At 44.1% G+C, this 12510-nt stretch overlaps 1 protein-coding gene and 5 non-coding genes across 6 annotated transcripts; 2 read left to right on the forward strand and 4 right to left on the reverse strand.

The window, feature by feature from the left end:
* Positions 1-367: 367 nt before the first annotated feature.
* On the reverse strand, positions 368-439 carry trnaw-cca (transfer RNA tryptophan (anticodon CCA)). Its single transcript has one exon. It is a non-coding gene; the product is annotated as a tRNA-Trp (tRNA).
* A 759-nt stretch (positions 440-1198) lies between these two features.
* Positions 1199-1282, forward strand: trnas-uga (transfer RNA serine (anticodon UGA)). The gene has a single exon. It is a non-coding gene; the product is annotated as a tRNA-Ser (tRNA).
* A 2295-nt stretch (positions 1283-3577) lies between these two features.
* On the reverse strand, positions 3578-3649 carry trnaw-cca (transfer RNA tryptophan (anticodon CCA)). The gene has a single exon. It is a non-coding gene; the product is annotated as a tRNA-Trp (tRNA).
* Positions 3650-4408: 759 nt separating this feature from the next.
* trnas-uga (transfer RNA serine (anticodon UGA)) lies at positions 4409-4492 on the forward strand. Its single transcript has one exon. It is a non-coding gene; the product is annotated as a tRNA-Ser (tRNA).
* A 2871-nt stretch (positions 4493-7363) lies between these two features.
* On the reverse strand, positions 7364-10037 carry LOC143414929 (uncharacterized). The gene is made up of 2 exons (XM_076879968.1): positions 9650-10037; positions 7364-8760 (listed from the first exon to the last, which is right to left on the reverse strand). Exons 1-2 carry the CDS (start codon positions 9907-9909, stop codon positions 8490-8492), a joined length of 531 nt encoding a protein of 176 aa, XP_076736083.1. The 5' UTR covers positions 9910-10037; the 3' UTR covers positions 7364-8489.
* Positions 10038-10373: 336 nt separating this feature from the next.
* On the reverse strand, positions 10374-10445 carry trnaw-cca (transfer RNA tryptophan (anticodon CCA)). The gene has a single exon. It is a non-coding gene; the product is annotated as a tRNA-Trp (tRNA).
* Positions 10446-12510: the final 2065 nt, after the last annotated feature.

Here is a 12510-nt window from a genome sequence, read left to right on the forward strand (position 1 = left end):
AGCTACCCGGGCCCCCTCCCCAGACGGTCAACACTTGCGGCTCCCCCATCACCTCTACCACTCAGTAAAGCTCACAAATTTCTCCATGTGCCTTCACACCTCTTTCCATACTTGAAAGGGATGTAAACAGACTCTCTAAGACACAGGACCCATGCAAAGCAGCTGGGCCAAATTCGGTGCCTCCATCCACCCTGAGGCACTGTGCTGATCAGTTGTCTACAGTGTTCACTGACACCATCAACAACTCACTGGAGACACGTCATGAGTCATGGACCTGAATTTCTGGACAGACGGACGAGTATGCCACAAGCAACTAAAAACCTCATATTGGAAGGGAATCACAGGCTGCAGTCCCCTCACTCTCGGCTGACCTTGACGTGATTTGAACACGCAACCTTCTGATCTGGAGTCAGATGCGCTACCATTGCGCCACAAGGTCCCACAAACCTGGCCCTCTGCTCAAAACTTCTGAAAATCTCTGAGAAGCCAGACCATCTTTCCACACAAGCAATTTTTCTGCAACTGGAGGTTGTTCAACTTGTGAATGCAAAGAGGTTGTGCCAAAGACGCATGTCATTTCAGACCATGCATGTCAACATGCACACGTAGAATCTCTCTTTATACTTGAAAGGTTCTCCTCTTTGAGAAAAGAATACAAATCGAGGTTTGAAGTGCGCTTGCAGTAGTCAATCAAAGGCCTAATATAGGGTCTGTCATTCAGTGCTCACGCTCTGATGAGCTTTGCAAGCCAGCTAGACAAATTCTTAACAATGCATATTTGTTACTGATGCTTGTCAGAGAAAGACAAAGTCCTTGGACAGTGTCTAAAAATAAAAGACCTTCCTCTCACACACACCTAAAAAGTGATTGCTCAGAAGGGAGTGCTTTTGTACGTGATGATCTCCTGTCTCAAACACAAGCTGCTCTGGAGAGGCTCCTTGTGCCGTCTGCACCAAAATGCTATTCATGGGGGTAGGAGACCAGTGCTGTCAGCCTTGAATGAAATCTTACCTGACTAAACGACCTTACACTTCACACACAATGGTCTCTTCAACGACTGTTAATGGTATTTACCAGAGAAGTGACTTCTGACTAGGGAGTGTTCTGGCATGTGATGATCTCCAAAAGAACCAGCGCTGTTGGAGCAGGGAGCAGGCATCTCTCACCACAGGCCAAAAGGTGCAGGTGAAGTGGAGGAGCTGTGATGGCCGAGAGGTTAAGGCGTTGGATTTGAAATCCAATGGGGGGGTTCCCCGCACAGGTTCAAACCCTGCTCACAGCGAAAATGCGTTACGGGTGCTTCTTTTTCTGCTAAGATAAGGTTGCAATTAGTCGGAGGGGCTCATATACAAAAGTTGCAACGGTGCCCAGGAGCATTGAGTGATTGACAGTTCTCCAATCACCGGTTCACACCACTGTACTTACATACTAATCATTCATGTACAAAATGTGCTTGTCTCCAAGGAGAGTCCCTCTTCTTCTCTCCAGGCTTTATAAACAAAAACGGTGGGAGATGTCGATCAGTGGCATGTGCACAGACTTTGAGTCACATATTAATTCAAACAGGCTGCAGTCCTGTCACTCTTGGTTGACCTTGATGTGATTTGAACACGCAAGCTTCTGATCTGGAGTCAGATGCGCTACCATTGCCCCACAAGGTCCCACAAACCTGCCCCTCTGCCCAAAACTTCTGAAAATCTCTGCAAAGCCAATCCATCTTCTTTCCACACAAGACATCAAAATTGTTGCAGGGGGCTACTTGTTATCACTGCTATAGAAAGGCTAGAATGACAAATCTTAATCCTTTCTGGCTACGTTTGGTTTTCAGTTAGGCGGCAGTACCTGGTCACTGGTCTCCCGGCAAACACAGCCAGCCATTTGGGTACACCCAAAGCAACACAGTGGTCCAACCGTTTACCGTCACTTTAGCAGCAGGTACACCGTTGCCTCCATTGTTGTTCTTGTGTTGCAAACAGGTGATGTCACGCTGTTGAGGTAACAAAGTGAATGGGCTTTGAAGAAGATGTGGCGAACAGGTTATATTCACTAGGATTTGCTTCTTAGTTAGGCAACTTCTGGGTTTAGTCTGTTTTGTCCAATTTTTGGAAGGTGAATGGCTTCTTCCTGGAAACCTATCCCAGACTTGTAAGCAAGCCTTTCGGAGCACAGTTGTTTAGTACGTCCTGAAAACAGACGAGCTTAGCAGAGGATGGTTTCGATCCATCGACCTCTGGGTTATGGGCCCAGCACGCTTCCGCTGCGCCACTCTGCTCCACACGTACCACAAGACTAGCGCTGCTTAAAAGTGGGCCTTCAATAACATCTTGCATGAACAAACTGTGGGAATTCTGAAGGTGGACGGTACCCGTTTGAACACTGACTTTTATAAATCTTTGTCACCTCGGCGTTCAATGCTTCAGAGCTTCTTGGACTGCTTGTCAGGTCTCGTGTGCGGCCCAACAGATTTTAAGCTAGGGTCAGCCAACCATTTCCTCGTTAGCTGCTAACTCGAATCACTGAGCTTATTGTGTGAGCCACTGAGTCGCATAGTCACGTAAACGCTTAGACGTGAAAACACTGACACTTGGTGTTGCGTATGTTTACTTCCTAAATAAACCCATGAACTCTCTTCAATGAACCTTATTTTACCTTTAGTTAACTAAAATCGACGTTCTGTTACACGAACACACTCTGCTGAAGCACTTCGATGCTCTTAATACTTCCCGCTGATTGTCAATGGTAGTTCTTATCGGTAGAGATGTAATACCGTCTGTAATCACAAGCACCGACATTAGACACGAAATCTGAATGTATCCAACACAGCGGACACAGTGACATTGTCCACAGTGAAAAACTATCCTGGATATGATGAGCTTGCTTCAGAATGCCAAGCCCAGCTCTGAAGCTGCTTTTAGATTTCATTATCATTCAAAACTGTTTGTTTGCTCGGAATGAAAAACTTATACTTGATATTTGAATGTTTTTTTCTTTACAATAATTTTGTGAGTTTCTCTTTGGTGCAGTCTTTACTTCTTTCAACTATGTGTTTACATGTATCTCATGGCATGGTTCTCTGTATACCTGCAGCATGCGAGTGTTTTGTTTGCCATTTTTATTCAGTTCCATTTACAGAAGCCCTCTAATTCAGCTACTATTCACACCTATCCAATGTATTCACACCTGGTGCTTTCAGAAAACAATGGAACGTCCAGCTACCCGGGCCCCCTCCCCAGACGGTCAACACTTGCGGCTCCCCCATCACCTCTACCACTCAGTAAAGCTCACAAATTTCTCCATGTGCCTTCACACCTCTTTCCATACTTGAAAGGGATGTAAACAGACTCTCTAAGACACAGGACCCATGCAAAGCAGCTGGGCCAAATTCGGTGCCTCCATCCACCCTGAGGCACTGTGCTGATCAGTTGTCTACAGTGTTCACTGACACCATCAACAACTCACTGGAGACACGTCATGAGTCATGGACCTGAATTTCTGGACAGACGGACGAGTATGCCACAAGCAACTAAAAACCTCATATTGGAAGGGAATCACAGGCTGCAGTCCCCTCACTCTCGGCTGACCTTGACGTGATTTGAACACGCAACCTTCTGATCTGGAGTCAGATGCGCTACCATTGCGCCACAAGGTCCCACAAACCTGGCCCTCTGCTCAAAACTTCTGAAAATCTCTGAGAAGCCAGACCATCTTTCCACACAAGCAATTTTTCTGCAACTGGAGGTTGTTCAACTTGTGAATGCAAAGAGGTTGTGCCAAAGACGCATGTCATTTCAGACCATGCATGTCAACATGCACACGTAGAATCTCTCTTTATACTTGAAAGGTTCTCCTCTTTGAGAAAAGAATACAAATCGAGGTTTGAAGTGCGCTTGCAGTAGTCAATCAAAGGCCTAATATAGGGTCTGTCATTCAGTGCTCACGCTCTGATGAGCTTTGCAAGCCAGCTAGACAAATTCTTAACAATGCATATTTGTTACTGATGCTTGTCAGAGAAAGACAAAGTCCTTGGACAGTGTCTAAAAATAAAAGACCTTCCTCTCACACACACCTAAAAAGTGATTGCTCAGAAGGGAGTGCTTTTGTACGTGATGATCTCCTGTCTCAAACACAAGCTGCTCTGGAGAGGCTCCTTGTGCCGTCTGCACCAAAATGCTATTCATGGGGGTAGGAGACCAGTGCTGTCAGCCTTGAATGAAATCTTACCTGACTAAACGACCTTACACTTCACACACAATGGTCTCTTCAACGACTGTTAATGGTATTTACCAGAGAAGTGACTTCTGACTAGGGAGTGTTCTGGCATGTGATGATCTCCAAAAGAACCAGCGCTGTTGGAGCAGGGAGCAGGCATCTCTCACCACAGGCCAAAAGGTGCAGGTGAAGTGGAGGAGCTGTGATGGCTGAGAGGTTAAGGCGTTGGATTTGAAATCCAATGGGGGGGTTCCCCGCACAGGTTCAAACCCTGCTCACAGCGAAAATGCGTTACGGGTGCTTCTTTTTCTGCTAAGATAAGGTTGCAATTAGTCGGAGGGGCTCATATACAAAAGTTGCAACGGTGCCCAGGAGCATTGAGTGATTGACAGTTCTCCAATCACCGGTTCACACCACTGTACTTACATACTAATCATTCATGTACAAAATGTGCTTGTCTCCAAGGAGAGTCCCTCTTCTTCTCTCCAGGCTTTATAAACAAAAACGGTGGGAGATGTCGATCAGTGGCATGTGCACAGACTTTGAGTCACATATTAATTCAAACAGGCTGCAGTCCTGTCACTCTTGGTTGACCTTGATGTGATTTGAACACGCAAGCTTCTGATCTGGAGTCAGATGCGCTACCATTGCCCCACAAGGTCCCACAAACCTGCCCCTCTGCCCAAAACTTCTGAAAATCTCTGCAAAGCCAATCCATCTTCTTTCCACACAAGACATCAAAATTGTTGCAGGGGGCTACTTGTTATCACTGCTATAGAAAGGCTAGAATGACAAATCTTAATCCTTTCTGGCTACGTTTGGTTTTCAGTTAGGCGGCAGTACCTGGTCACTGGTCTCCCGGCAAACACAGCCAGCCATTTGGGTACACCCAAAGCAACACAGTGGTCCAACCGTTTACCGTCACTTTAGCAGCAGGTACACCGTTGCCTCCATTGTTGTTCTTGTGTTGCAAACAGGTGATGTCACGCTGTTGAGGTAACAAAGTGAATGGGCTTTGAAGAAGATGTGGCGAACAGGTTATATTCACTAGGATTTGCTTCTTAGTTAGGCAACTTCTGGGTTTAGTCTGTTTTGTCCAATTTTTGGAAGGTGAATGGCTTCTTCCTGGAAACCTATCCCAGACTTGTAAGCAAGCCTTTCGGAGCACAGTTGTTTAGTACGTCCTGAAAACAGACGAGCTTAGCAGAGGATGGTTTCGATCCATCGACCTCTGGGTTATGGGCCCAGCACGCTTCCGCTGCGCCACTCTGCTCCACACGTACCACAAGACTAGCGCTGCTTAAAAGTGGGCCTTCAATAACATCTTGCATGAACAAACTGTGGGAATTCTGAAGGTGGACGGTACCCGTTTGAACACTGACTTTTATAAATCTTTGTCACCTCGGCGTTCAATGCTTCAGAGCTTCTTGGACTGCTTGTCAGGTCTCGTGTGCGGCCCAACAGATTTTAAGCTAGGGTCAGCCAACCATTTCCTCGTTAGCTGCTAACTCGAATCACTGAGCTTATTGTGTGAGCCACTGAGTCGCATAGTCACGTAAACGCTTAGACGTGAAAACACTGACACTTGGTGTTGCGTATGTTTACTTCCTAAATAAACCCATGAACTCTCTTCAATGAACCTTATTTTACCTTTAGTTAACTAAAATCGACGTTCTGTTACACGAACACACTCTGCTGATGCACTTCGATGCTCTTAATACTTCCCGCTGATTGTCAATGGTAGTTCTTATCGGTAGAGATGTAATACCGTCTGTAATCACAAGCACCGACATTAGACACGAAATCTGAATGTATCCAACACAGCGGACACAGTGACATTGTCCACAGTGAAAAACTATCCTGGATATGATGAGCTTGCTTCAGAATGCCAAGCCCAGCTCTGAAGCTGCTTTTAGATTTCATTATCATTCAAAACTGTTTGTTTGCTCGGAATGAAAAACTTATACTTGATATTTGAATGTTTTTTTCTTTACAATAATTTTGTGAGTTTCTCTTTGGTGCAGTCTTTACTTCTTTCAACTATGTGTTTACATGTATCTCATGGCATGGTTCTCTGTATACCTGCAGCATGCGAGTGTTTTGTTTGCCATTTTTATTCAGTTCCATTTACAGAAGCCCTCTAATTCAGCTACTATTCACACCTATCCAATGTATTCACACCTGGTGCTTTCAGAAAACAATGGAACGTCCAGCTACCCGGGCCCCCTCCCCAGACGGTCAACACTTGCGGCTCCCCCATCACCTCTACCACTCAGTAAAGCTCACAAATTTCTCCATGTGCCTTCACACCTCTTTCCATACTTGAAAGGGATGTAAACAGACTCTCTAACGGTGTGTTCACACCGAACGCGATGGACGCAAATAGAGCGTCAGGTTTACATGTAAAGTCAATGGAAAGGCGCGATGACGCGCGATTGCGGGTCCCGCGAAAATTCGGAAGCAGATTTGCGTCGCGAAAACGCCAAAACGCGTGAAACGCGCGTCAGTGTAGCGCGTCTGGCGCGTTTGACTCGCGAATAAAACCACGCGCGTGAGTTTTTGTGTTGCATTTTGTGCATACGCGCGTTTCGCGTCTACCGCTCGAGTTGGAAAAATCTGAACTCCAGCGTCAAATCGCGCGGCGACAACCAATCAGGAGCCTGGTGACGTGGCTGTTACCTAGGTCAAAGGGGCAGATCCAGCCAAATCCTTTCATACTTCAATGGAGGGGAAGGCTAATCAATGCGGTAGCAAACAACTCGGAGCTGTACAACACCAGCTGCTTTCAGTACCGAGACAGGAATAAAAAGGACCGAGCTTGTGAAGAGATCGGGCAACCTGGTAAGTTCATTCATTTCTCTTTTGAAAGTTTTCACTGACCCGGGGAAGCCGCACAAAAGCTAGCAAGCCACCGCTATTTTCCCACTGACGTACAAATACCGTTCTGCTTTTATGCATGTTATCATTTAGGAATATATTTTATTGTTTATTAATAAACAGCACACAGTGGTCCCGCTTTTCATCCGTCACTGCTTTGCTTTTTCGCTGATTTTTTATTGCACAGTACAGCATTGCATTCTGCAGCCTGATTGACAAATCTCCTGCGCTTGCCAAATTTATCACGTTTGGTTTTGATAACCATCGCGTCCAATAGAAAAAACAGCACAAAAACACCCATAACTATGAGCCTCATTCGGAAATAGACACCTGCACCGTGAGGGAAAAAGGCGCACGAAAGTGGCAGGCAGATGAAGACAAACCGCGGCATAATAATACTTTTACGTTTTGCAATCTACAAAGGTTTGCACTTTGAGAATCAATTGTGAGAACTGTGACCAGGGGCTAGTTATTCTGAGAACCCCTGCAATAAATGAGGGACCACTGTCTACTCTACGATTATTATATCGAACCTGTTAACATTTAATACTGTATTGATAGAACCAACTGATTCTGCAGCAGAGCATCCCCAGTCCCTGAGCTCCTGCTGCTGCACCCACAGATATGTACAGCAAGCACTGATACCTTTTTAGTCGGTGGGATTCCCTTGTGATCACCTTTACTAAATATCTACAACCAATCTGATTATATCCTGTTATTGTTTTTTTTTTTTTTCAATGTTGAAATTAAAATCTAGTAGCAGCCTTCTCATTTCTTTGTGTTTTGTGCTGTTTTACAGGCCCACAGAGGAGGACGGCTCCGAGGCAGATGAGGGACGGGTCCCAGGACGGTCCATCGGCGGTGGAGCTGGCCATCCTGGAGTCCCTGAAGAGGCCACACCAGTCTCCAATGGAGCATTTCCTCCTCAGCCTTGTTCCTGCTCTGGAGAGCAGCTGGTCCTTTTTATTCCTGTCTCTCTGTAAATTCTTATATTTTATATATTTATGTTTAATGTTTTTCTGTTTGAGACTTTTAATATTATTTCAAATAAATGTTTATAATGACTAATGTCTCAGTTCTACTACACAGCAAATGTTGGCACACGACTTGACACATGTAGAATTTATTTCATATTATACTAATGACAAAATATACTGATACAGTGGGATGCAGAAGTTTGGGCAACCTTGTTAATAGACATTATTTTCCTGTATAAATCGTTGGTTGTTACAATAAAAAATGTCAGTTAAATATCATACAGGAGACACACACAGTGATATTTGAGAAGTGAAAAGAAGTTTACTGGATTTACAGAAAGTGTGCAATAATTGTTTAAACAAAATCAAGCAGGTGCATCAATTTGGGCACCACAAAAAAGAAATGAAATGAATATTTAGTGTATATCAATGTGTGTGTCTCCTATATGATATATGGGGTGCCTTTGTCTGGATGTGCTTCCCATCCAGAGCTGCACAGCACAGAGGAAAGTTCCAGCGCTCCTGGAGTCCCTCTGTGATGGACCGCCAGTCTCCAGGTGAAGGCACAGCCATGAAGTCGTCCACTAGACAGTCCCAGATGGACGTCGCTGCCTGGGGGGTGATCTGGCTCACCGTGGACACACCGACTCTGAAACTGAACGCGATGGTCCTGAAGGAGTCCCCGGTGACAAGGAACCTGGACAAAATTGTTCAAAATCAGTATTATGTGTACTGCAGTTACAAAATACATTATTCAAATTCCAAAATACTTTTGTGATGTCAGATTTAAATCACAAAATTTAATCTTACATAAAACCTTTTGTAATTATAAGGATAATTACAAAATGTATATTAGATAATATCTAAAACAGTTGTGTTTTGTTTTAACTTTAACATATCATAATTTGATTGGTAGCAACTTTCACAACTACAGTGAGCCAATCACTCATAATTCCTAAACATGTCAATCAGGTAGGAATGAAGTAAGACATTAATAGAAATAAAGAGTTGTATGTTGACATGTAGCCCTTTCCTTGCTTAAATCATTAATATTTTTGAAAAATTAATCTGTGATAAGACATAGCTTATCAAGATAAAACCATGTAACTAGAGATGAACCAAACTGTTCACAGTTTTATCTAACTCTGTTTTAATAAAGGCTGTGACCCCTGCTATAGAGTCTGACAGCTGCAGGGATTATATACAAATATTCAACTATCCCAGAATTAAACCAGGTCTAAATAAAAAGGAGTGAGTATCACTACAAAGGTTAACTCAGTGGTGCTAATGCTACAGTTTGATATCAGCAAACACCGAGCGCATACATTGATGTGACACCACAGCCATGCTATCATTCAAACACTGATAACAGCATAAATCGAATTAAATCGGGACTTGATGAGAGCTTCTGAGTATCACTAGAAATATTATAAACAGTCGTCTCTGTACCACAGTTTGCTTTCAGTAAACACCGACAGCATTCACTGTTAGCATAGCACATCCATGTTAGCAGTGTATAACTGGATGGATTAGCATATTAGCACAGATATCAATAAAGGACTACCGTATTAAATAGTTTTACTAACCTCAGGCAGACGGACAGGCGCTCTGCAGGTGGGATTGAGCGTCTGTAGTTGGTGTCTAGGCGGGCAATGCTGGGACCGACGAGGGAAAGCAGGTCCTCAAACTGGCCGACGGTGATAGCGCTGGAATCGGCCGTCATCCAGGCGCAGCTCCTGGAGCAAGTGGTGAAACTCACCAAACTGCTCATGCCTCTGGAGGACCTGATGGACCCAGGTACGGCGAGGACGTCTTTTACGCTGCTGCTCTGCTCTCCACAGTACATAGAGAAGGGAGACTCTCTCTTCAAGCGCTAGCTCGATAGCTGCCATCTTGCAAAGATACCGGTCTGGCACAACTCCCTCCCACATTCCTCCCACATTTCCGGTTCACGCGCGTCAAAATATCATATTTTGACGCGCGATGGATTTTTCTTGGACACGCATTGAGACGCGAATGTACACGCGTCAAATTAGGGGCGTTTGGGGCGTTTTATTCGCGTCCGGTGTGAACACACCGTAAGACACAGGACCCATGCAAAGCAGCTGGGCCAAATTCGGTGCCTCCATCCACCCTGAGGCACTGTGCTGATCAGTTGTCTACAGTGTTCACTGACACCATCAACAACTCACTGGAGACACGTCATGAGTCATGGACCTGAATTTCTGGACAGACGGACGAGTATGCCACAAGCAACTAAAAACCTCCTATTGGAAGGGAATCACAGGCTGCAGTCCCCTCACTCTCAGTTGACCTTGACGTGATTTGAACACGCAACCTTCTGATCTGGAGTCAGATGCGCTACCATTGCGCCACAAGGTCCCACAAACCTGGCCCTCTGCTCAAAACTTCTGAAAATCTCTGAGAAGCCAGACCATCTTTCCACACAAGCAATTTTTCTGCAACTGGAGGTTGTTCAACTTGTGAATGCAAAGAGGTTGTGCCAAAGACGCATGTCATTTCAGACCATGCATGTCAACATGCACACGTAGAATCTCTCTTTATACTTGAAAGGTTCTCCTCTTTGAGAAAAGAATACAAATCGAGGTTTGACGTGCGCTTGCAGTAGTCAATCAAAGGCCTAATATAGTGTCTGTCATTCAGTGCTCACGCTCTGATGAGCTTTGCAAGCCAGCTAGACAAATTCTTAACGATGCATATTTGTTACTGATGCTTGTCAGAGAAAGACAAAGTCCTTGGACAGTGTCTAAAAATAAAAGACCTTCCTCTCACACACACCTGAAAAGTGATTGCTCAGAAGGGAGTGCTTTTGTACGTGATGCTCTCCTGTCTCAAACACAACCTGCTCTGGAGAGGCTCCTTGTATTGTCTGCACCAAAATGCTATCCATGGGGTAGGAGACCAGTGCTGTCAGCCTTGAATGAAATCTTACCTGACTAAACGACCTTACAGTTCACACACAATGGTCTCTTCAACGACTGTTAAGTAACACCCAAATACAATACTACAGCTAGAGCCCAGAGTCACAACTTATGATAAGAACAGCTGCATCCATATACAATCTCTTCATGAAGTTTTTTTGTCAAGTGAGTTCTCGAGTTTTCCGAGCTTTTTCCTTTAGTTTTGCTTTAATATTTATCGCTTTGAGTTAAGTTTCTTTCTTTCTTTAACCTCCTAAGACCCGAGCTCTTCCATGGCATGCATTTTTAATTTCTCTTTGATGTTTGAGGATATTGGGACCCGATGAATGTAAAAACAAAGAATTACCAGATTTGATTGGGGTTTTTTTGACAGATTTTTTTTTCTAAGAAAAATGAGAGCCACAAATGAGAATATTCATTCAAAATTTCAATAGAACAGTGGCATTATAATGCCCTCGTAAGTGGATATCATCCCCTTGTCTAGCAAAATTTAGTATTCTGGTCTAGACCAAGGGTTAGCAACCCTTAACAACGAAAGAGCTGTTTGGACCCAGTTTTCATAGAAAAGAAAACACTGGGAGCCGCAAATACTTTTTGACATCTAAAATGAAGATAACACTGTTATTGTTTTTTTTATCTTTATGCTTTATAAACAACTAAAGTTTGTTGCTTATGAAATACAAGAAGTGCTACAGAGAAAATTTTATTTTATTTATGTAATGAACAAATTTTGAACTCTTAAAAAATATAACAAAAAGGAAAGACACCCAGGTGAAGGTCTCTTTTAAATGAAAGCTGAAGCTGAAGTTAAATCATTCATATAGCAAACAAAAACTGTAGTGAGCCGTCACCCTTATATCACCTTTGGGATTTCGCAGCCTGTAGCGGAGCCTTGACCTGAATTTAAAAAATAATTGGAAAACAGCACTATACTACTAATAATTGGAAAATAATTATTTGCAAAATATCTGCATAAATATTTATTTTACGTGGTTAATGTGTGCGGCAGAGCGTGGTCTGCAGTGCTGCTGCAGGGGAGGCGGACGCACCTAAGCGGCACCCGCAATCAAGCCTCGCCGGCTTAAAGTTTGTGCTTTCTCTGCTGTCATGTTGGTGTGTACCGGGCTGTGAGCTGCAAAACCACAGCTGGCTGTGTGGGTACACCAACCATGTGTGAAAAGTGGTCAATAAAGAAAAAAGCATGTTCATGCAAACATTGTCGGGTCTGCCGTGGTATATTTACAATGGGACACCTGTTCCTGAACCTCTGCGCAGGGCGCCTGCAGACCGGGGCTGTACGAAGTCTCTAGTAAGCTGTCATCTGTGAGGCGTGAGCTGTGTTTGTTGTTACCATAGTTCATGGAGGAGAATAGCTGCTCACATATGTATGTGGCTCCGAAGATCCATCCTTGGCCTACCTGGGGTTGAAAGTCTCGATAAATGCATGGCATTTCGGCGGGTATCATTTATGCAAGTGTGACACTTATTTTGAGCGATGAAAAATA

This window comes from Maylandia zebra, linkage group LG23 (genome assembly GCF_041146795.1).
Source record: "Maylandia zebra isolate NMK-2024a linkage group LG23, Mzebra_GT3a, whole genome shotgun sequence".
Taxonomy (NCBI): domain Eukaryota; kingdom Metazoa; phylum Chordata; class Actinopteri; order Cichliformes; family Cichlidae; genus Maylandia; species Maylandia zebra.

What these genes read in the sequence shown, in the direction of transcription:
- LOC143414929 (XM_076879968.1), bottom strand. Translation starts at nt 9,909, where the DNA reads ATGTACTGTGGAGAGCAGAGCAGCAGCGTAAAAGACGTCCTCGCCGTA. An exon ending in CGCCTGTCCGTCTGCCTGAG is followed by an intron (nt 8,761 to 9,649) that starts GTTAGTAAAACT and finishes AATTTTGTCCAG; the next exon opens with GTTCCTTGTCACCGGGGACT.